Source organism: Monodelphis domestica, chromosome 3 (assembly GCF_027887165.1).
Source record: "Monodelphis domestica isolate mMonDom1 chromosome 3, mMonDom1.pri, whole genome shotgun sequence".
Lineage (NCBI taxonomy): Eukaryota > Metazoa > Chordata > Mammalia > Didelphimorphia > Didelphidae > Monodelphis > Monodelphis domestica.
Genome location: NC_077229.1, coordinates 92,037,169 through 92,060,462, shown reverse-complemented (window position 1 = coordinate 92,060,462; position 23,294 = coordinate 92,037,169). Strand labels below are relative to the sequence as shown.

Below are 23,294 nucleotides of genomic sequence, written 5' to 3'. Positions count from 1 at the left end.
TTTTTATCTATGGCAGGACCTCTAATCCTTTAACTCTTCAGTTCTTTCCCAGGCCATGTCTCCTGCACTAACCACTTTCTCCTTTTCCCTGTCTTGACCCCTTAGCAAACTAATTCAACAATACTCTCCCCTCTTGAATAGGTAGCCCCCTTATCATAATACCAATGATATCCAGCCAAGCCTCAGCACTGGGTCACTGCCACCATTTGTCAGCTTCAATTCTACACATGTGCTACTGAACAAAGGTGGAGAAAATCATGCAACCAATCTGAATGAGTCTATTATAAATTTATGTTTGACAGTTTCAACTGGGCCCTCACTGCTTCTAGGCAATCCTATTCTACTTCCGTTTTCAACTCGCTATTCCACTCTCTACAGGAGCTCTTCCAAACTTTGCCATTTTTTCAAATCTCACATGGGTTTGCTTTGCCTCCACTTTCTCAGCTGAGGTCCTTAACTTACATTTTACAGGGAAAAAAATGATGTCCATTTTTTCTCCCCTCTTCCTCATCTTCTATAACCCAGTCTCATATGATGAAATGACCTTGCTCCTTACCAAGGCTAACCCTCTATGTGCTCAAGCAATTCCATTTTATCTAATCTCCTTCAATAGATTTTGCTCCCCCTGCCATCCCTACTCTTTCACTTATTTCAATCTCTCCTTCTCTCTCTGTCTTGGTTCATTCTCTACTGCCTACAAACGTACAATGCCTTCTCATCTTCAAAAAACCCTCCCTTAAATCCATCAATTGGGGAATGACTGAACAAATTGTGGCTTATGATAGTGATGGAATATTATTGTTCTATAAGGAATGATGAATAGGATGACTTCAGAAAGAGCTGGAAAGACCTCCATGAACTGATGCAGAGTAAAATAAACAGAGCCAGGAAAACACTGCACACAGTAACAGCAATATTGTGGAATGATCACTTGCAATAGACAGTTATTATCAGCAATGCAATGATCCAGAACAATTCTGAGGGACATGACAAAGAATGCTATCCATCTCCTGAGAAAGACCTGTTGGAGTCAGAATGCAGACAAGAGCATATGATTTTTCATTTGTTTATTTGGGTTTATGTTTTGGGGTTTTGGTTTTTATAAGATTGCTCACTTCCGGGGTCTTGCAGTCCCAGATCTCAGACTATATTACAAAGCAGCAGTCATCAAAACAATTTGGTACTGGCTAAGAGACAGAAAGGAGGATCAGTGGAATAGACTGGGGGCAAGCAACCTCAGCAAGACAGTATATGACAAACCCAAAGATCCCTGCTTTTGGGACAAAAATCCACTATTTCATAAAAACTGCTGGGAAAATTGGAGGACAGTGTGGGAAAGATTAGGCTTAGATCAACACCTCACACCCTACACCAAGATAAATTCAAAATGGGTGAATGACTTGAACATAAAGAAGGAAACTATAAGAAAATTAGGCGAACACAGAATAGTATACATGTCAGACCTTTGGGAAGGGAAAGACTTCAAAACCAAGCAAGAATTAGAAAGAGTTACAAAATGCAAAATAAATAATCTGGATTACATCAAATTAAAAAGTTTTTGTACAAACAAAACCAATGTAACCAAAATCAGAAGGGTAGCAACAAATTGGGAAACAATCTTCATAAAAACTTCTGACAAAGGTTTAATTACTCAAATTTATAAAGAACTAAATCAATTGTACAAAAAATCAAGCCATTCTCCAATTGATAAATGGGCAAGGGACATGAACAGGCAGTTCGCAGCTAAAGAAATCAAAACTATTAATAAGCATATGAAGAAGTGTTCTAAATCTCTTATAATCAGAGAGATGCAAATCAAAACAACTCTGAGGTAACACCTCACACCTAGCAGATTGGCTAACATGACAGCTATGGAAAGTAATGAATGCTGGAGGGGATGTGGCAAAGTGGGGACATTAATTCATTGCTGATGGAGTTGTGAATTGATCCAACCATTCTGGAGGGCAATTTGGAACTATGCCCAAAGGGCGATAAAAGAATGTCTGCCCTTTGATCCAGCCATAGCACTGCTGGGTTTGTACCCCAAAGAGATAATGGACAAAAAGACTTGTACAAAAATATTCATAGCTGCGCTCTTTGTGGTGGCCAAAAACTGGAAAATGAGGGGATGCCCATCAATTGGGGAATGGCTGAACAAATTGTGGTATATGTTGGTGATGGAATACTATTGTGCTCAAAGGAATAATAAAGTGGAGGAATTCCATGGAGACTGGAACAACCTCCAGGAAGTGATGCAGAGCGAGAGGAGCAGAACCAGGAAAACATTGTACCCAGAGACTGATACACTGTGGAACAATTGAAGGTGATGGACTTCTCCATTAGTATCAATGCAGGGTCCCTGAACAATCTGCAGGGATCTAAAAAATACTACCCACAAGCAGAGGATAAACTGTGGGAGTAAAAACACCGATGAAAAGCAACTGCTTGACTACAGGGTTGGAGGAGATAAGACTGAGGAGAGACTCTAAATGAACACTATAATGCAAATTCCAACAACAGGGAAATGGGTTCGAGTCAAGAACACATGTGATAACCAGTGGAATCATGCGTTGGCTATGGGAGAGGGAAAGGCGGGGGGGGGGGGGGGGGGGGGGAGGGAGGAAAAGAAAATGATCTTTGTTCTTTGTTTCCAGTGAATAATGTAAGAAAACGACCAAATAAAATAATGTTTAAAAATTAAAAAAAAAAGATTGCTCACTTCCAAAAATGAACAATATGGAAATATGTTTTGCATGATAATACCTGTACAGCCCATATCAAATTGCCTACCAGCACCAGGATGGAGAAGGGACAGGAAGGAGGGAGATAAGTTTGATCATGTAACTTAGGAAAACTTGTGTGGAAATTTATTATATATAATTGGTAAAAAAAAATACAAAAAAATTAAATATAAAAAACCCTTCCCTTGCTCTCATCCCTGCTAACTATTGTCCTATATTTCTCCTACCTTTTGCTGTTCAAATCCTACAATGTGGCCTGATCGTTTAGTTCCACCAAAAATACTCTCCAAATACACTCTTAGTTGCCAAATCCAATGATCTTTTTCAATCTTCCTTTTATTTGATCTCTCTGAAGTCTTTGACACTATTGATCATTGTCTTCTCCTGGATGCTCTTTTCTCTATAGGTTTTTGGGATGCCCCTCTTTCTTGGTTTTCTCCTAACTATCTGAATGCTCTTTCTCTTGTCTCCTTTGTTGAATCCTCCTCCAGATACATTCTCCAGGGTTCTGTCCTGGACCCTTCTTTCTTTTCCCTCTATACTACTTCTCTTAGTAATTTCATCAGCCTGGAATCTGGAGATGGAGTGTCTTGTCTGAGGAACAACAAGAAGGTTCTAATAGTCCATGATCTTAAGGTTCTAAGACGAAGACTATAAGATTTTTTTATCATTCATTCATACCTCTGTCAATCTGTTTATTTATATAGTTACCTATTTATTTGTTTCTGCATTTGTTAATTCATTTTTACACACATTTATCATCTCTTTCTCCTACTGCAGCCTCCCTCCTCCCTTCATTCAACAATAAAAAATGAAACATAAAAACCTCTTAACACATAGTCCAGCAAAACCAACTCCCTGATCATGTCAAAAAATGTATGCATGTCTCCTGCTATATTTGGAGTCCATCACCTCTCTTGGCAGGAAGTTGGTAGTGGGTTTCAACTTTAGAATCTAAGTTCTAAAAATCTATCATTCCATTCTCAGAACTTTAGACTCATAGAACCTTACAATCTCAAGAGTAGGTGGCACAGGGAATAGAGTGCTGGGCCTCAAGTCAAGAAGATCTGAGTTCAAATCGAGCCTCAAACTCTTACTAGCTGGGTAACCCAACAAATCACTTAACCTCTGTTTGTCTTGGTTTCCTCATCTGTAAAATAGGAATAATAATAAAACCCTGGATTGTTGTGGGTATCAAATGAGATGATAATTGTAAAGTGCCTAGCATAGTTCTTTGCACATAGTAAGCACTATAAAATGTTAGCTATTATAGGTTGTCTTCAATTTATCATATATGTTTACATATCATATTATATCTATAATTGATCATATGATGTATATGCTATGCATATACATCTCTCTATATCTTCTTTATCCATATTTATCTGCATGTTGTTTCTTCCCCATTAAACCGTGAGCTCTTTGAGAGCAGGGACTGTCTTTTGCTTTTCTTTGTATCTCCAGGACTGAAGACTGTGCCTGGCACATAGTAAGTGCTTAATGATATTTGTCCTCATTTTCAAAGAGGAAAGATCACATCATGGGGTGATATATTGACTTACAAGTGAATTGGACTTAAGTGAGGGAGAGTTGCATGAAGTTGTCAGCCTCACTCTCTCTTCCAGAGTCATCAAAGTTCAGTGGCAAGACAAAAGCCAAGCTAGGTAGCACAGTGGAAGAGTGCCAGGCCAGGAGTTGAGAGGTCTTGGGTTCAATCTAACCTCAGACACTTCCTAGCTGTGTGACCCTGAGCAAGTCACTTAATCCCCAGTGCCTAACCTTTATTGCTCTTCTGCCTTGGAACAATACTTGTATAAATTCCAAGACAGAAGGTAAAGGTTTTAAGAAAAAAACAAAAAACAACTGGCCATGGCCTGGGATTCTGTATATGCCTTAGTCACCTTTGAAATCTAACAAAGCTCTAAGTAAGTAAATGTTGCAATTTTTCTCATCCAGTATTCCACCAGGTCAAATTTTCACATGTTTAGTGTAAACGTCTCCCTAACTCATCGCTTGTTTGAGGTCTGTTGGTTACCCTCAACCTGGTTTAATCCACTTCCTGAGACAATTTTCCTGAGGTGTGGCTGCTGCATGTGCTACAGTTTCCTGGAGCTAAAGGTGAGAGTTGAGACACATGGAGGGTCGTGGCAGATGCTTAGTAAATGTTCACTGACTGATTGATTGGCCAATTGCATTTTGTTGTTTACTCATGTCCGACTCAGTGACTAATTGCATTAGTTGTTTGCATGTTGTCTCCACCATTAGTCTAGGAGCTCCTTAAGAGTGGAGATTCTTTGACCTTTCTTTGTATCTCCAAAGCACAGCACTTCGGTTGTTGTTCAGTCATTTTTCATGCTGTGTCCAACTCTACCTGACACCTTTTTGAGGTTTTCTTGGCAAAGATTCTGGAGTGCTTTACTATGCCCTTTTCCAAAGGCAAACACCGTTAAGTAACTTGCCTTTGGTCATATAGCTAATAAGTGTCTGAGGCGAGATTTAAATTCAGATCTTCCTGACTCCAGATCTGGCTTAATAATTACTTCTTGACTGAATGAATATATCCTCTTTGACCCTTAGACTATTAGACCCTTAGTCCCTTAGATCTTTACACCCTTAGTCTTTTACATCTTTAGACGTTTAGACTTAGCCCCTTAGACTCTTAGACTTTTTACACCCTTAGTTCTTTAGAGCTTTGGCCTCTTAGTCCTTAGACCTTTTAGACCCTTTGTCCTTTTTTTTGTTTTTAAACCCTTACCTTTCATCTTCAAATCAACACTGTCTTGGTTCCAAGGCAGAAGAGTGGTAAGGGCTAGGCAATGGGGGTTAAGTGACTTGCCCAGGGTCACACAGCTGGGACGTGTATGAAGCTAGATTTGAACCCAGGACCTCCCATCTCTGGGCCTGGCTATCAATCCACTGAGTCTCCCTCCCCCTTTTGTCCTTTAGACCTTTAGTCTTTAGTTCTTTATACCCTTAGACCTTTAGACCCCAAGACCCTTAGTCCTTAGACCTATAGACCCTTAGACCTTTAGACCCTTAGTCCTTTAGATGCTTAGGTACTTAGTCCTTTAGACCGGTAAACCTTTAGACCCTTAGTCCTCAGATCTTTAGACTCATATCCTTAGATGCTCATCCTCTTAGACTTAGACTTTTAGACTGTCGCGGCCTCTCCCATCCATATACCGTGCAGGCTGGCTCTGGGATCCCCTTGGATACTTGAAATCTCAGAACCTTTGAATTTTCACGAAAGTCTCAGTCTCAGGCTATTTGCAGTTAAAGCTACCAGAGAGGGCCAGGAACCCAGGATGGAGGAAGTGGGGGCAAAATAATACCTAGAGCAGCCAATCAGGAGGAGTGTAGGGATCAGGGTGGGGCCAGGCCCCACCCACTCTTCCCTGCTTAGGTTTCTGGGTACTAAGAAATGGCGGCGCTCAAGGAGGATGTTGGGCGGGTCACATCCTCTGCTCAGAGGTAGGGCTGCTTTGTAGGAGATGGGAGATGGAAGGAAGGAAGTAGGGGAGGAGGACATGGAAGGGATGGGGAGGCCTCAGTGGCTTGCCTGACCTGTGAGAGGGGCAGCCTTTGAAGCTAAGGGAGGAGGTCTTTGGGGGATGTGTGATGGGGGAGGGGGTTGGGAGGGTACCGCCATCTTCTGCCCTGCCCAATGGTTGTAAGTCCGGGTAAGTACACAACCAACCCCAGGTGGCCAGAGGAGGGTGAGGTCTGGTGAGGGACTTTGGTTGGGCAGGTCATCTATGGTTAGGCAGAAGGAGACTGGGGAGTATAGTCTGTGTCCGAAAGTATTTGGGAGACAGACTTGACCTCTGTGCCTTGGCTGTAGAGAGGAGAACTTGGAGCAAGGGATGGAACATGTCTAGGGGGTAGATTTAGACCCGACATAAAGAAATGCAAAGTTAGAGCTACGCAGAAGTGGAATGGACTGGAAGGTAATGTGTTTCCCAGTCACTGGAGCTCTCAATGCAATTTTTCTGGTATGTTATTGAGTACATAATCAGTTGAGTATGAGTCAACTAAGTAGCCTCAGAGGTCCAATACCACTGAGATTTTGTGAGATGATGGACAGGAAGATAGGAGGTAGAGGGTGAGGGTTAGGGAACTGACAGAAAATCTTAAGTAGAAGAAGAAGGGAAAATGAAAAAGAAGAGAAGAGGAATTGGGGAAAGGAGAGATGGAAGGAGGGTATGAGTAAGTGTTAGACAGGTACTCACTTAGTCACTGACTGGCTTACCAGCCCCATCCTTCCTTTCTTCCCTTCAGTTCCAGCTGCTCCACTAAAGCTCAGGTCAACTCATTTTTCAAGAAAAAATACTTTTACTCCCAGCTGTTCCTGTTCCTGCTTTTGCAGCTGTTGTTTACCCTGAGTCTTGTCTCATATTGGTACCTGCCTTGTCAGCCTCTGCAGAACTCTTGCTTCTCTGAGCAGTTATCACCACCCATAACCCCTATGATCACCATCCTGCTGTGGACATGGCCTTTCGATAAAAAGCGTGGGTCCATTGAAGGATTCCACTGCCTTGACTCCTCAATCAGAGAGTTGAACTGCCAAATCACATTGAACCGCAGCTGGTATGACAGGGCCCATGCAGTCATCATCCATCACCCTGATGTGAGTAGCAACCCCTTCAGACAGCTGCCTACTGAACCACGTCCAAATGGCCAGCGCTGGATTTGGTTCAGCCTTGAGTCACCTAGCCACTTGAAAAACCTGCATGCTATGGATGGCCTCTTCAACCTGACCATGAGCTACCGCAGTGATTCAGACATTTTTACCCCTTATGGGTGGCTCAAACCACGGGAAGGAGAGAGGAACAATTCCTTAATTAGACCCCCCTTTCCCAAGACTAAGCTGGTGGCCTGGGTGGTAAGTAATTGGAAGAAAGACTCTATACGAATGAAATACTTCGGGAAACTAAAGCCCTATCTCTCTGTGGACATCTATGGCAAACAACACATACCATTACCAAGCAAGAGACAGCAGATCATCCTCTCCAAGTACAAGTTCTATTTGGCCTTTGAGAACTCTCTACACCAAGACTACATCACAGAAAAGCTTTGGAAAAATGCCTTGAAAGCCTGGGCTATTCCTGTAGTGTATGGTCCACCACGGCACAACTATGAGCGTTTCTTGCCATCTGATGCCTTCATCCATGTGGATGACTTCAAGAAGCCCCAAGAACTAGCCACCTACATAATGAAGCTGAATACAGATGAGAAAGGTTACCTGGCATACTTCCAATGGCGGGAGCACCTGGAGGTGGTAATCAGGACGGGTTGGCACCAGGAGTTCTGTAAGGCATGCCGAATCCTCCAGGAGTCACCCACCTACCGGACTCTGCCAATGCTGTCCACATGGTTCACCTGAGGGGCATTTCTCCCTGTCTGTAATCCTTGGAGCTTCTAGTAGCAGTGAGTGAGCTGGATGGTCAAAAGGCATCTCCTCCCTAGGGCTCTTTTCTTCCACTGGATATCTTAGTGATGTCTCCAGCTAGTGATATCCTTTTGTGAAATCCTTCCACTGCTGTTATTGGGCCACATTTCCTCCCAGTGACCATCACAGTCATGTCTTCTGCTCAGGACCCTCAGTGACATCTTTCAATAGTGAGCTTTGGTGATCTTTCCCTCTCTCACTAATGACCTGTGGTTATTTCCAGCACTGGTGACTTTACTGAGATTCTCCCACCCATGATTTTCAGAAGCATCAAAAGTGATTTTTGCTGATGTGCCCCACTAAAATCTTGTCCTCTGGTAACTCCAAAAGAGTTCCTCCATTGGAGACTATCAGTAATATCCACCATGGGTCAGTCCTCTGCTGGTAACTTTTAATGACATCCCTCACAATAATCTTCACTGACATCTCCTCCTTTCATATCCTGATGCTCTCCGTGATATTTGGTGGGCAGAGATTTTTATTTTGTTTTCCTGGTACTTAGCAAGAGCTTAATAAATGTTTATTGGGTGACAGTATAGACGAAGATGGTATAAATCAGGCTTGGGATGGACACCCAAGGTTATCTGGGCTGATGAAAGGAACTGATTCTGCATATCTTGCTCTGCCTGCTTCTTGGGACAGGGGCCCAGAAAAACCAGGCATGTCCTACAATCACAAAATGTGTCCTTCGAGAGACTTTAGAGGCCATCTAGTCAAATCTATTCTCCCCTGACATACACACATACACATACCCCACTCTATGTCTGCGTGGCAAAACTCAGACCTAGAAAGGGGAAGGGTCTTAGTCAAGGTGCCCTCAAGGAGTCAAGAGCTAAGCCTAGACCAAAACCTAGTTCTTTGACCTCCAGCCTAGAGTTCTTTCCATGGCACTCCCTCTCCCAATAGAGCCCTGATAATACAAAGCCAAAGGAATACTTAACTCCCTAAATGTTAAGAGTCAGGATATAGAAAGGATAGCGTGACCATTGGTGGCAAACAAATAGAAATGGCCCCATATTGACTTTTGTTGTTGTTTAAGAGTGTCCAACTCTTTGTGACTGCCATGGACCATAGCAAGCCAGGCCTTTCTATCCTCCACTCTTAAGTCTAATGTTCTAAGCTCTAAGCTCATGTTCATTCTTTCCATGATGCCATCTATCTATCTCATCCTCAGTTCATGTCCTTCTTTTATCTTTCATCTTTGCCAACATCAGGGTCTTTTCCTGTGAGTGCTATCTTCTTATGTGGCCAAAGTATTTCAGCTTCAGTGTTTGGACTTCCAGTGAATAGTCCAATGAATATTATCTGTGTTGTATTGTGTTTTTGTTTTGTTAAGCATTTCCCAGTCTAATCTGGTTTGGAAGCCGTGGGTACTAGCAAGTTTGATACTCCTGGGTGTAAAGATTAAAATTTAGGGGAGACTGAGGCAGGTAGAAATTAGTTTCTCTCTGCAAGGAGTATTATATTTTATGAGGTTTATTAAAGATTGAGAATTTAAGAATATACAAGTAAGAAAAAACACGTGCCTAGGCCAGAGGCCTAGACAAGACCTCACCTACATTATGGAAAGAGCCATGTCTGCTCCAAAACGGAAGTCCCAGAGAAAGCAAAAGCTTTTGCAATCAGGTTAAATACCTTCTTGATCTCAGCCCAGGTGAGATTACAAAGCATTCTGGGGAAGTAGAGCAAAGGCTTGTGGGGATTGAAGTCCTGGATTCCAGTCCATTTTTACATTCCCCCTGTTTGATCATTGTTGGGGGGTGAAGTTTCCCCAAAAAGGATCATGAGAACATAATCAACTTAAACATTACAGTAATTCGAGGATAAGAGAAAAACAAAAAAAAACAAATAATTGCTGGACGCATTGACAGAAAGCAAGTTAGGGGGCAGTCCCCTTTGGCATGAAAGTATACATACAAATAAATGTTCAATCAACCACACCCAAAGTTCAATTTTGTGCAACTTGTGGTCTGGAGGCTTCTTCATGGTGTCTTCTCCAACAGTTCAGTTCTGGATTCAGAGAGGTAGTATCTTCTTTACCTAAAATTCTTCTCAAAAGGAATTTAAACTTTGCAATTTAAATAATGATATTTTTTACATTCCCCCCGTTAAGAGGGTGATTAAAAAAACAGGATCACTTAGGGATGCATGGCTGAGGTATGAGGTATATGAATCAATTGGCAAGAGATATTAAAAGGATATCAGAAAAATCCCCAAAAAAGAAAGATTTCTGGATGAAAATATAGACTATCAAAGTCTTATGTGTAAAATTCCAAGTAAAAAGAAAAATAAATCTACAACAGGTCCTTGAATCAGGTCCCAATTAAAATGATCGAAGCAATGATGCATTTACCCAGTCAGTGGCCAGGACTACAGAAAGGTACCACACTATGAGAGGCAGAAAAGGGGACCAGATTATGAGCCAAGGTTTCCGGGATACTCATGTGAGTATTTTCAGAGTGAGTGTGGACACAAGGAAAGCCTATGTCTAACAATGTTAAACACAGTAACCTCGAGTCTTCTCACTAGGTTCAAGACCTTTGTATTGGCCTAGAAGTGCATCAATCCATCCTGGATTAGCTATTCTTTGGCTCTGTACAATGGCTCTGTTGTGTATATCTTGTCCTAGAATCAGACAGAATCATTAAGCAAAGTCCCATAATTTTTTAAATAATTAGTGGCATCATTTTTATAGTCACAAGCTTTTTAGGGTATGCATTGGCAAATGTATCTTAAACTTATAGTACTGAAAAATCAAAAAGTTAAAGAAAATCTTAATGCTGGTGACATGTGCTTCAAATATAAAAAGGAGAGAAAAATAAAAAAACACTGAAATAGTATATTGCACATGCAAGAAAAATATAATAAAAAGAGCTTTAAATTTTTCAAAAATATAGCTTATAATCATTGACACACTGTGTCAGCTAAGAAAATATAAAATGCAAGGCTTTCTCACCAAAAATGAGATCCATTTCCTCTTAATATCTGGCCATGCTCACTGTGAGTAGAACTGTTTTTTCATATATGGGCTTAATCACTAATATTTTTTCAGCACAGTTATAGGGGGAAAACAACAGAATTTAAAAACTCAGTAAATTCAATGAACAGTGTAACAGAATAACATTGAATCTAGTAATATATGAACTTAAAATCACAAAGTTAAACCTTAAAACAAAAATGCAATAGAATACAGAGATTTGTATAAACCATTGGAGTTTGCAATGCCTTAAAATTTATAACCTCCAGTCTTTAAAGTTCTTTGTTTTTTGTTTTTAATTATCCATTTAAATATCCATTTACAATTGCAACAACAACAAAAAGCAAAAAACAAACAAACAAAAAAAATAAATATCCATTTAATTATCCATTTATTGTCTGAAGGCAGAGTGGTAAGGGCTAGGCAATGGGGGTTAAGGGATCCATCCAGTGCCCCACAGCTGGGGAGTATCTGAGGCCAGATTTTAACCCAGGACCCCATGTCTTTAGGTCTGGCTCTCAGTTTGCTGAGCCACCCATTTGCCCCTTCAAAGTTAAAGTTGCACACAGGTGAAATCAATGAAATCACCAGAACAGTCAAAAGGTATCCTTTTAAATAGCCCATTGCTTTTTAGGTTCCTGCTTGAAAGATCTGTTTCTTCTCCTCTCCCTTTTTTCTCTCTCCCCTGCTACCATCCGCCCACGTGGCCAATAGTTACCAGCTGGTCCTGTGCGATCTGCTCCAAGGATCTGGGTGATGAGCCAGCTGGGGTGAGTCAAGCAGGGCCAGGAGATCTGGCACCAGGTGAGAGGCCAGGAGCAGGAGCCAGAGCCTGAGTGGGCCACCAGGGTGGGCAGGGCCAGGAGCCAGAGTACCATGTGAGGACGACTGGGGCTGCAGGCAGGAAGTGACAGCCGAGCCGGGTGAGGTGGGCTGCAAACGCAACAGATCTGGATTGGAGACTGCAGCTTTGCAAGGGTTAAAAAAAAAAACTCAGCCAGAGAAATGTGGCTCAAAAAAATTTCTAGGCACTAGATATTAAAAGCTGAACTAAAGATCAGAAAAGAAATCAGAAGATTGAGATATTTCATTTTCCCTTCGTGGTCGCCAAACTGTAAAGATTAAAATTTAAGGTTGACTGAGGCAGGTAGAAATTAGTTTCTCTCTGCAAGGAGTATTATATTTTATGAGGTTTATTAAAGGTTGAGAATTTAAGAATATACAAGTAAGAAAAAACACGTGCGTAGGCCAGAGGCCTAGACAAGACCTCACCTACATTATGGAAAGAGCCATGTCTGCTCCAAAACGGAAGTCCCAGAGAAAGCAAAAGCTTTTGCAATCAGGTTAAATACCTTCTTGATCTCAGCCCAGGTGAGATTACAAAGCATTCTGGGGAAGTGGAGCAAAGGCTTGTGGGGATTGAAGTCCTGGATTCCAGTCCATTTTTACATGGGCTAGAGGAGGACTAGGCTGAATCAAATGATGAAATACAGTCAGTATATATGTCAAGTCTTACACTTGGTTTTAAAAACCTCAACTTTGCAGGCACAGAATATAGGGAGAACAGTATGATAGTAAGTTATCTGAAAAGGAGCTAGGGGTCTTAATAGACTATAAGGTCTGTATGAGTCAGCAATGTGATGTGGTCACCAAAAAAATCTGTTATCTTGTTTTGCTTGGCCCAAGAAGGCAGAAGGAGGTGCTTCTGGATGATGTAAAGAGGCATGTTGAGGCTAGGTGTCAGGAAGATCTTTTCTTATCATGAGAGCTGCCCCAAAGTGGAATGGGCCACTATTCCATAGGGAGGTTATGGCTTCCCCCTTTTTGGAGATCTTCAAGCAGAGAATGGATGGATGTTAGGGAGGTTATGATAGGGATGCCTTTTGGGGTATGCATTAGACATCATCTCTGAGGTTCCTTTAAATGTTAAAATTCTGCGATCTGTGGTTCTGAGTCCCAATGTTACTTTTGATCAGAAAAAGTAATTTTCTCTCTGTTTTATTTTCTCAGTCCTCATCCATCTTGATTCCTCAGCAGTCATTTCACTGTTGGTCACCCTTTTCTCCTTAATAATCTCTTCTCTTTTGGTCTTCTGGTTCTCCTCCTATCTGCATGACTGCTCCTCACTCTCCTTTCCTAGATCTTTATCTAGTTCACATCTGCTAACCATGAGTGTTCTGCAAAGCCTTTATCCTGGGCCTCTTTCTCTTCTCCCTCTATGCTGTTTTGCTTGATGACTTCACCAGTTTCCGTGGATTCAAAGATCATCTCTATACAAATCATTCTCAGATCTCCAGCCCTAACCTCTTCACTGATCTCCAGACTCGCTTCTCCAACTGCCTATTGAACATCTTGAACTGGATGTATTATAGGCATCTCAAACTCAACTTGTCCAAAACTGAACTCATTCTCTTTCCCCCAATACCCTTCTTTTGCCTTAATTTCCCTGTTGCTGTCAAGGGTACCAACATCTCCCCAGGCAACCCAGGCTCACACCCCAATCATAATCACTCTTACCTCTCTGTATCGGAGCAGTTAGTCAATCCCTTATGCCAGGCACTGTGCTAAGTGCTGGGGTTACAAAGAAAGACAAAAGATAGTCCCTACCCTCAAAGAGGTCATAATCTAGTGACAATCAACTATTAAGCATTTATGAAGCACCTACTATGTGCCAAGCATTTTGCTAGTGCTAACAAGCAAATATACAAAGATGTATACAGGATAAATAGGACATAATTAACACAGACAAAGCATTTGAATTAAGAGAGTTTGAAAATGGTTTCCTAGAGATTTCAGTTGAGACTTGAAGAAAGAAGCCTGGGAGGTCAGGCGGAAAAGCATTCCAAACCTAGGAGACAGCCAGAGAAATGTTCTTAGCAGAGAATTGGAGTGTCTTATTCATCGAATAACCGAAAGACAAGTGTCACTGGATCAAAAAGTGCATGAGGCAGTTTGAGGTATAAGAGAACTAGAGCTAGGTTGTAGAGGGCTTTCCATGCCCAACAGCATTTTGTATTTGATCCTAGAGGCAAGTGGGAGCCACTGAATTATTGAGTAGGAGGAGTGACATGGTCAAGCCTGCACTTGGGAAAATCACTTTGGTCTTTGAATGGAGGAGGATGGATTGGAATGGACAAAGACTTGCAGCAGGCAGACCCACCAGCATGAGGCGATGAGGGCCTGTACTAGAGTGGTGGCAGTGTCAGAGGAGAGAAGGTCGATTGAAATCAACAGGCATTGACAACAGCTTCAATATGGAGGGAATGAGAATCAGGAGTCAAGGTTGGCATTCAAGGCACAGAGAGGATAGTGGTACAGTCAATCTTCAGTAGCCTTCACGTGGATCTCTGTCTCAAGTCTCTTCTCATTCCAGTTGATCAATTGGTCTTCCTCAAGTGCAAGCCTGATTCCTGTCACCTGTGGCTCCTTATCACCCCCAGCATGCCATCTAAAATACTTTCTTTGGCTTTCCCATCCCTTCATAACGTGGCCCCTTCCTACCTCTCCAGTCTTCTACTTTACTCTCCACCATGTACTCGTTGATCAGCCTCCTTGTTGTTCCTCAAATCCAACAGAGCATCTCTCGAGTCCCAAGATTTTCAATGGCTCTCCATCCCCCATGCTTGGCATACTCGCCCTTCTCACGCCCACCTTCTTCTAGTTTCCCCCACTTCCTTCAAGCATTAGTTAAAGTCCTGCCTTCTTCAAGCAGTCTTTCCCAGGCCTGCTAATCTTAGTGCTTTCTCTCTGTGACTGCCCCCAGTTTATCTAGTATATATCTTATTTTTTAAAAATATTTACCCTCTATTTTAGAATCAAATCTAAGTGGCAGAGAGAGCGAGAGGTAGGCATTTGAGGTTAAGTGACTTGCCCAGAGTCACAAAGGAAGGAAGTGACTGAGGCCAGATTTGAACCCCGGTCCTCTCATTTCCAGGTCTGGCTGTCTACCCACTGAACCACCTAGCAGCCCTATACATCTTGTTTGCATGGTGTCCCCCCCATTAGCCTGTGAGTTCCTTATGTGCAGGGACTATTTTCATCTTCCTTTATATTCCCAGTGACTAGCACAGGGCCTGGTCTTGACTGGAATTGACTCATGGTTAATCCCATGATCTTATGGGATCCGTATTTCACAAATGGGGAAACTGAGGCTGTGTTGTTACATTGATCATGCTGAGATCCAAGTATGATCCTGAAGTTTTCTTTCCCTCTAGTCGGGGAAATGGCTGGAGGAAGATCATGGATCTTAGAGACCCCTTAGTCCAACGCTACCTTTTGACAAGAGGACACAAGTCCACAAGTTACTTGCCTAAGGTCAGGAGTATCAGAAAAATGATTCTAACTCGTGTCCTCTAACTGCAGATTCAGCTCTCTGCTCTACCATGCTGAGCCCTGGAAATGGACTGGCCGTGTAGGAGGCACTTAATTAAGGTTTATTGAAGTGACTGGAATTCGGTTCTATGGGAGAAAAAGAATAGTGGAAGGGAGCGACCCTACAGGACTGGGTAGAACATTGAGCTCAATGGGTGAGACAAGGGGCCCTTTATGGTGCTCAAGGCCAACCTCGGGCATTCCGACAGCAGGAGGGGGACGGTCCCCCGGGGAACAGCTCCTTCTGGGGCTCAGGCAATCGCTGTGCTTCAGACTCCCTCAGAGGGCAGAAGTGAGAAGTGACAGATAAGAGCCCCCAGGTATGGTTGAGGGGAACTGGAGTGGGAAGGAGGGGAAGCACTAGGGTCCAGGACCAATGGGCATTGGAGAATATGCATGAGGCATGTTTGTGTCTACACATCTCTGCATCTCTTGGTGTGAGTGTGTTTCTGTGGGTGTCTTTTCCCATGTAGATAGTATCTTGTGTTTGTGTGGTTCTTTTTTAAACCTTTATCTTCCATCTTAGAGTCAATACTGTGTACTGGTTCCATGGCAGAAGAGCAGTAAGGGCGAGGCAGTGGGGGTTAAGTGACTCACCCAGGGTCATGCAGCTAGGAAGTGTCTGAGGTCAGATTTGCACCCAGGACCTCCCATCTTTAGGCCTGGCTCTCAATCTACTAAGCCACTTGCAGCCCTCTGTGTGTTTCTATATCTATGTATATCTAAGTCATGTCTGCATGTCATAAGCACTTGCTAAATGTTTGTTGACTGACTGAACCTGTCTGTCTTTATACACATCTCTGGGTGTTTTCTCTTCAGCTTTCTCAGGACTGGAGACTGGGTGGGGCCTTGGGGATGGAGTAGTAGGGTGGTGACAAGAGTTTGCTGAATGAACCAGGATTCCCCACCTCCCTCCACACCCAGCAGGCCTCTAGGCCAGCTGAAGTCAGGATATGGGAGGCACACTGGGAAACTTTCCCCTCACTCCCGTGTTTTGGAGATGCTCTGGCCCAGGGCCAAGGTTTCCCCTCAAAGGCCAGTTTGGGCAGGGGCTCAGCATATGGGGCCTCCCGCCTATCCCTACACACATCCAACCCCCCACTTGGGGCTTTTCTAACAGGGCCTGGAGTCCTGGGTTCCACTTCCCGGCCCCATCACCCTCATCTTAGGGAAGGGGAGTGGGGTGGGGGTGGGATAGACACCATAACTCCACTCCCCCCAGTGGCTGAGGCCTCTGCAGAATCAGCAGAAGGAGGCTCCTGAGAACCCCAGTTTTAAACCACAGCTTGACCACAGCCCCAGCAGACTTAGACCTCAGTCTTGAGGGCCAGTGGGAATGGGACCTTCCCAGCCAAGCTTACAGGGAGGGCTTCCCACAGCAGACCACCCTGGTGGGCCTGCCCGAGGGGCGGGTCCCCCACTGTCTCTCTAAGCAGCTGCCTGGTCCCTGGCCCCTGCCAGCAATGTTCACCCTGGATTTCCCCTTCTTCCCTACAGAAGGAGCTCAGCAAATCATAGAACGTCAGAAATTGGAGGAATATTGGGACCAGAACCCAGAATGTCACAGCTGGGAGTTCTCATTAGAACCCAGAATACTAGAGCTAGGAGGGGCTTTAGAACATAGAATATCAAAGTCAGGAGGGGCCTTAGGACACAGAAGCAGCCAATTCCACTTAGAACAGGAGTTCTTAACGTTTTTGTGTGTCCTAGATCCCGTTAGCAGGCTGGCATAGTATATGGGACCCTTTTTCATAATTGCATTTTCATTTTACAGATGGAGAAACTCAGATCCCCAGAGGGGTAGTGCACAGGAGCCCAAGTAAATCAGTATGAAATATTCAGACCTAGGGACTTTGCCTCAAAGGCCACTGTACTTCCTCTATACCAGTGACGGTGAACCTTTTAGAGATGGAGTACCAGGCCCCACCCCACCCCCAGACTATGTGCCATGCACCATCTCCACACCCAGTGCTGGGCATACCTTACCTCCCCCCCCCACTTACCTCACTTACCCAAGGGGAGGGAGGAAATGCCCCCCTTGGCTACTGGGAGGAGGGGTGGGTGAAGTAAGGAATGTCCTCAGGGAGTATAGAGAGGGGGAGGGGAGCCCAAGTGCTCTGCTCCCCTCTGACTGATGCTTGTGAGTCTCCCCCATTATCCTCTGTGAGCTCCCATTGGGCTGCTGGGCAGAAGGGTGGGGGATGTGAAAAAATGTCATCAGACATGGTGGAGAAAGGGAAGGGAGCAGCTCTGCCCGAGTCCCTCTGCCTTTCTAGTAACACACTCTGGCAGGGGGGAGGGCAATTGAGCTGCATGCCCTCTTTGGCATCCGTGCCATAAGTTTGCCATCAATGCTCTATACTATTCTTGTGTGGCTCATAGCCCCCATATCTCATCTTTTGGGAAGTCCTGCTTCTGCCACTCCATTATAATCAGCAGCTAGTACAAATCCTCTGGTGTGGGAGAAGGAGATCCAGTGGGTTCTAATTCTTGCTTCCACTGCTGACTTTTGACAAGTATCTCCTCCACGTGCTATCTGTGTAATTTTGGCCAAGTTGCTTCCTCTCTGGGCTATGACCCCATATGTAAAAGCATTGACCAAACAATCTCAAAGGTTCCAGTTCTCAATTTCTATGATTCTGTCCCTCCGTGGGCTGCCTTTTCCTCATATGTCAAATAGGAATGATAAACCCTATGTTGCTTTTTCCTTTCTGCCCTGGATTGTGGGATCTGGGGATGCATGAAGACCTAAGTCAGATACGGTTTGGGCCTTATTTAGGATAGAAGGGTACCCAGCACTCATCCCAGCTAGATCCCAGCCCAGTTGAAAGTCTCCTAGGAGTCAAAAATTGGGTGAGGGAATGGCCTGAGCCAGGAGCCTCCTAATTCCAAGCCTTCCCCTTTGAGCTACAATCCAAAGCATAACAAACCACCTTAGAGTAGAAGGATCAGCTTGTATTCAGGGCCATTCACTCTTATTTGCTCTCAACCACCAAGGGTGGAAGATGCCTCAGCTGGGATCAGATAGGTCAGCACTGACTGGGGCCATTTCAGAAAGAAAGTCAATGGCCCTTTCCACTCTATCCACTCCCATACATCCAGCTGCTAAAAACACCCAGCACATCTGGTGACTCCTCAAGAGGTTCCCTTAGGACTAATGGATTGGTCACCCCTCCCCTACCCCCCCCTTCCCTTGAGGGAAACAGCTCTCTGTCTACAATCTCCATCTCACTCTATCCATAAGTGTCTTTCCATTGCTCTGACTCTCTTTTTCAACTCTGTCAATCTCTTTCTGTTTATGGCTTCCTTTGAGTTTGGAAGAACAACAACTAACAACTGCTGTTGATGTAGAACAAGTTTCTTCCCCTTCCTGGGCCTCAGTTTATTCCTGTGTAAAATGAGACGGTGGGTCAAGGTCTCTTTTAGTGCTGACATTCTGAGAGTCTCATTCTCCCAGCCTCCCTTGAGCTTCCTCTGCTTCCCTTTGGAGACAGCTACTGCCTCAGAAGCTGTCTGTGGGGCAGGAGGTGGTATCTTGGGTTTTCACAACTAGAGGAGACCACAGAGATCATCTAGCCCTAGCCCTCTCTTACCACCCAGTTCAAGGATCTTTTCTATAGACTCCCTGATGGGGGCTCATCCAGTTTACCCTTGAACACATTCAATGATAAGAGGCTCATTTTCTTAAGATGATGGGATCATAGATCAAGAGCTTGAAACAAACTGTGAGACCCACCTAGTTCTATCTCCTTTTTTTTATAGCTATGAAAACTGAGACCCAGCGAGGATGTAAAAAATCCCAGAGTTAAGTAGGATGCTGAGATTTGAACTCAAGTCCTCTGATTTCAATTCCACTACTCTTTCTCCTAAGACAATTGGTTCCATCATTGGGTAGCCTTGAAGGTTAAAAAAAAAATCATCCATATGTTGAACCGAAATCTCTCTCCTCATTTCCTTCCTGCTCCTTTCTACTCCCTCTGGCTCACAAAGACCCTTCAGATTATGGAAGGCAGCTTCTACAGAACAAGTGTCTGGTTCCTTCAGCTAATCCTACGACCTGGTCTCCGGTCTTCCTCAGAGCCCAGATGTGGCCTGGGCAGGGGCATGGCCCACTTGGTGGCTCTATACACCCTCATTCTGAATGCTCTGCTTCTATAAATGCCACCTAAAAATAATCATGGGATTTAGAGAAAGGGGGCCTTTGGGATCATCTAGATTGGCCCTCCCTTTTATAGAGAAGAAATGTGAGTTCACAAGAGGCAGTGACTAGCCTAGGGTCACACAGCTAGGATCATAGGGCCACAGACCAAGAGCTGGAGAGGATCTTGGAGGACCTCTAGTCCAACTCTCCCAGGAAATTGAGGCCCCAAGGAGGTAACTGGCTTGTCCATGGTCACAGAGGCAAATCAGTGAATGTGTCTTGCAGTCTGTTTCCAGAATTCTATCTACCATACTGCCTAAGTTAGCTTTTAGAGAGTTGGAAAGTGCCAATGGAGGGAAGGATTGAATGCCACCCCCACCCCACCCCCCGGGATATATCTTTCAATCTTACATGCTTCAGGCACAGGCTTACTTTCAGGCCCATGGGGTCCTCAGCTGCCAGGGCCCAGGGGGCCCTGCTCTCTTACATTGCACATCTCCCCACCCTCCCCCAAGCCCCCAAGGGGCCCTGTCTCCCTCCTACTCTAGGCTCTGGGCCGTGGGATCAGGCCTTTCTCTCTCTCGTGCCATGGGAAGATTGATTGGATTCTGCCAACAGTTCAGAAATCTGATACCCCCCGGAGGCCTGGGACTGTCAGGAATCGGGGCAACAACGGCACAGAAATAAAACCTGGGTCCTTCTATCTGGGAACACTCATAAATGTCCTGTCCGTCTCCACCCCCCAGCTCAGCCCCAGTGGCCAGGCTGTGCAGGGGGATGGGCCTCCACTCAGCCAGGCGCCACCACCAGCTTTGGCCCCAAGCTGAGCGGGGCATTCTGGGGCCCAAACCATTTCCCCTCAGGCCCTGGAGGGAAGAGGGTGAAGGCAGGTATTTTTAGCCCAAGATGGGAGAGGGCTGATGTTGAGTTTGCTTCAGGGGCCCAAGGGAGGGGAGGAAAGCTGCTAGGATGGAGTAGGGTGCTCACGGGAGGAACAGTCCAGGCCTGAAAGCTAGGAAACTTGAGTCTGAGACAAGAGCAATCCCCTTCCCTGGCTGTATAAATCCCGCTCCCTCTTTGGTTCCTGGCGTGTCTCCTTAAATGAGGAGGTGTCCCTCTTGCTCTGATTCTAGAACTCTGAGGCGTCCCGGTGTCCTGAGGCAGCGTGATGCAGCAGAAAGGGTGCCCAGCTTGACCCTGGAATCGGGAGGCCATTCGCGCCCCCTGGCTCTAGTCTCCACTCGTCGGCTGGGCACCTTGATTACAGAATGAATGAGGATAGTAATGCTGCTCTCTGTTTCACGTGGTTTGGGCCAGGAAAGCGCTAGGTGTGCTTCAAGCATTAGAAAAATGTCTTCTCTGAACAGGTACCAGATCTTTGGCAACACTCTGGTCTTCTCTGGGCTTCCGCGGCCTCCTAGGAAGTTGGTCTCACAGTTCTCAAAAGTCGTTTCTGACTTTTGATCCTATGATTTGGGGTTCTTGGCCACCAAGGCCACCGCTAAGCACCTCTGTCTCCCCCTGGGGCTCACAGGCCTCAGAGCCCCTCTCCAGATCTGCTGCGTCGGGGAGGACAAATGTGGTTGGGGATGGACCCAAAGGGAGAGAAGATGAGGCGATTCCAAACCACAGGAACCAGCCCCAGCCCCAGCCCCAGGGTAACCTGGGAAATCCAAAAGCAAACAAACAAATCCCAAGCACTCTCTGTGGGTGTTAGCATCATTGCCTCCCTTCCCTAGACCTGGGCCTCGGTGGGTGTTCGGAGGGGCTTGTGTTTGCCGGGAATGGGTGCTGGCCTTGGGTCTTGGAGCCCGTTGGCAGGGGACGCCAGGGTGAGGGTATGGGTTAGTATAGTGGGAGAAAGGAGGGGAATCTGACCTTGAAACCATCCTACTTTCTTATTACCCCAATGGAAACTTTAGCCTGACCATCCTGCTTTCTTATCTCCCCACTGGAAACTCCAACTCAATCATTCCTTCTCCTTATCTGCCCAATGGAAACTACTCCAAACATCCCATTGCTCACTCTGGTGGAAACTCTACTCTAACCATCCCACTTCCTTTTTACTTGAGTGAAACTCTGTCCTAATTATTCCACCTTCTTATCACTCCAATGAAAACGAACCCACCCACATCCCACTTCCTTATCAACTCAGTGGAAATTTCATTCTTCCATCCCATGACCGTATTACATCCATGTAAACTCTGTCCTAGCCATCCCACTTCCAGGCCCTGGTTAGTAGAAGGAAAGGGAGGGAGGGTTCAGGCGAGGGCCCTTGCGGCAGCCTCAAAGGGGGTTTCACAGCCTGCTGAAGCCGGACCTGCCGCCAGCGGGCCTTCCTCCGCCCACCTTCAGGCCAACCTCATCTCTGACCTGTATCCACATCCTCTGGGGCTAGAAGAAGACGGACAGAAGGATCCACTGATATTTTATATAGATATAGATAATGCAAGATTCACATATATAGAATATAATTTCCTGTACAAGGTCAGTTAGTTACTCAATGAAGTATATACAATCAGGCCTGGCAGGGCCACCGCCAGTTCCGGAGCCCTTTGGTTCCTGGGACACTAACCCCATTCCCTCGGTCTCGGGGCCCCCTGGGTCCAGGCAGCAGGGTCAGGGTGTCTGGTCAGGCATCCAGAGGAGACTCCCCATGGCCAGGGTTCAAGGTAAGCATCATCTTCAGCATGGCGGGTGGCGAGAGAGGGAGGTCGGAGGCGTAGGGGCTTCCACTCTGGAAGTGTCAGGTTGGTGGCACCACGCAGCCCCCAGGTGAGGTAGACAATGCAGACCCTGGGGGCCCTCACACGCACCCACACTCCTTGGCTGACAGTTCGCTGACCGTGTGGTAGCGATTCCGGGAGTCCAGGAATGACACTTCCTCCTCATAGGCCAGGGGCCTGCAGCAGGGCCGGGCCCGGATTTTTTCCTTGCGCACACGGCGCCGCTGCCGTAATCGGCGCAGCCCAAGATCATAGATCCTTGCAGCTGCCTCACATGTGCCACTGCAGTATCGGAAAAGAATGGTCTCATCTGACACATAGCCCAGGCCCAGTTCACTGACGCTGACCTCCAATTCCCGCAGGCCACAAGGCTGGTGGCGGACCCGGGCCCGCTTTCGCCGAGCCCCTGCCTGGCCCGAAAAGGGCAGTGCGTGCCCGCCAGAGTGCCCTGATGGGCTTGACCTTTCCACAAGTGCAGAAATGAGCTCCCGGATTTCACCCTCTGTGTAGCTCTCAAACAGGGCTCGATCTACAAGGGAAAAGAGACCCGGAGATTAGAGGAGTCTGTCCTGCCTCTGGTGTGACCTAGGACAAATAAAGAATGCCAGATATGGAGTAGGGAGAGCTGGTTTTGAAACTAGCCTCAAACTCTTAGTGGCTGCGCAACCTTGGACAAGTCACTTTACTTCTCTCTCAGTTTCCTCAATTATAAAATGGGTTAATAATAGCACCTACTTCCCAAGGAGATTGTGCGGATCAAATATCATTTGTAAAACATTTCATAATGCTCCCTTGTTTCCTTCCATCCTACTTTCTTCTTTCTTTCTTTCTTCCTCCCTTTCTTTCCCTCTAGGACTTCATTTTTCTCCTTTGTAAGATGAAGAAAATA

The 23,294-nt window shown here is 45.3% G+C and overlaps 2 protein-coding genes across 2 annotated transcripts in view; one reads left to right on the top strand and one right to left on the bottom strand.

The window, feature by feature from the left end:
- The first annotated feature begins 6,019 nt into the window (after positions 1–6,019).
- Positions 6,020–8,726, top strand: LOC100015438 (3-galactosyl-N-acetylglucosaminide 4-alpha-L-fucosyltransferase FUT3). The gene is made up of 2 exons (XM_001369464.4): positions 6,020–6,212; positions 7,020–8,726. Exons 1-2 carry the CDS (start codon positions 6,163–6,165, stop codon positions 8,122–8,124), a joined length of 1,155 nt encoding a protein of 384 aa, XP_001369501.3. The 5' UTR covers positions 6,020–6,162; the 3' UTR covers positions 8,125–8,726.
- A 13,364-nt stretch (positions 8,727–22,090) lies between these two features.
- NRTN (neurturin) overlaps positions 22,091–23,294 on the bottom strand; it is a 40,503-nt gene continuing 39,299 nt past the window's right edge. The window contains exon 3 of the mRNA XM_056822508.1: positions 22,091–22,934. Within this exon, the coding sequence (XP_056678486.1) occupies positions 22,486–22,934 (449 nt within the window). The 3' untranslated portion in view covers positions 22,091–22,485. The remainder of the gene's footprint in view (positions 22,935–23,294) is intronic.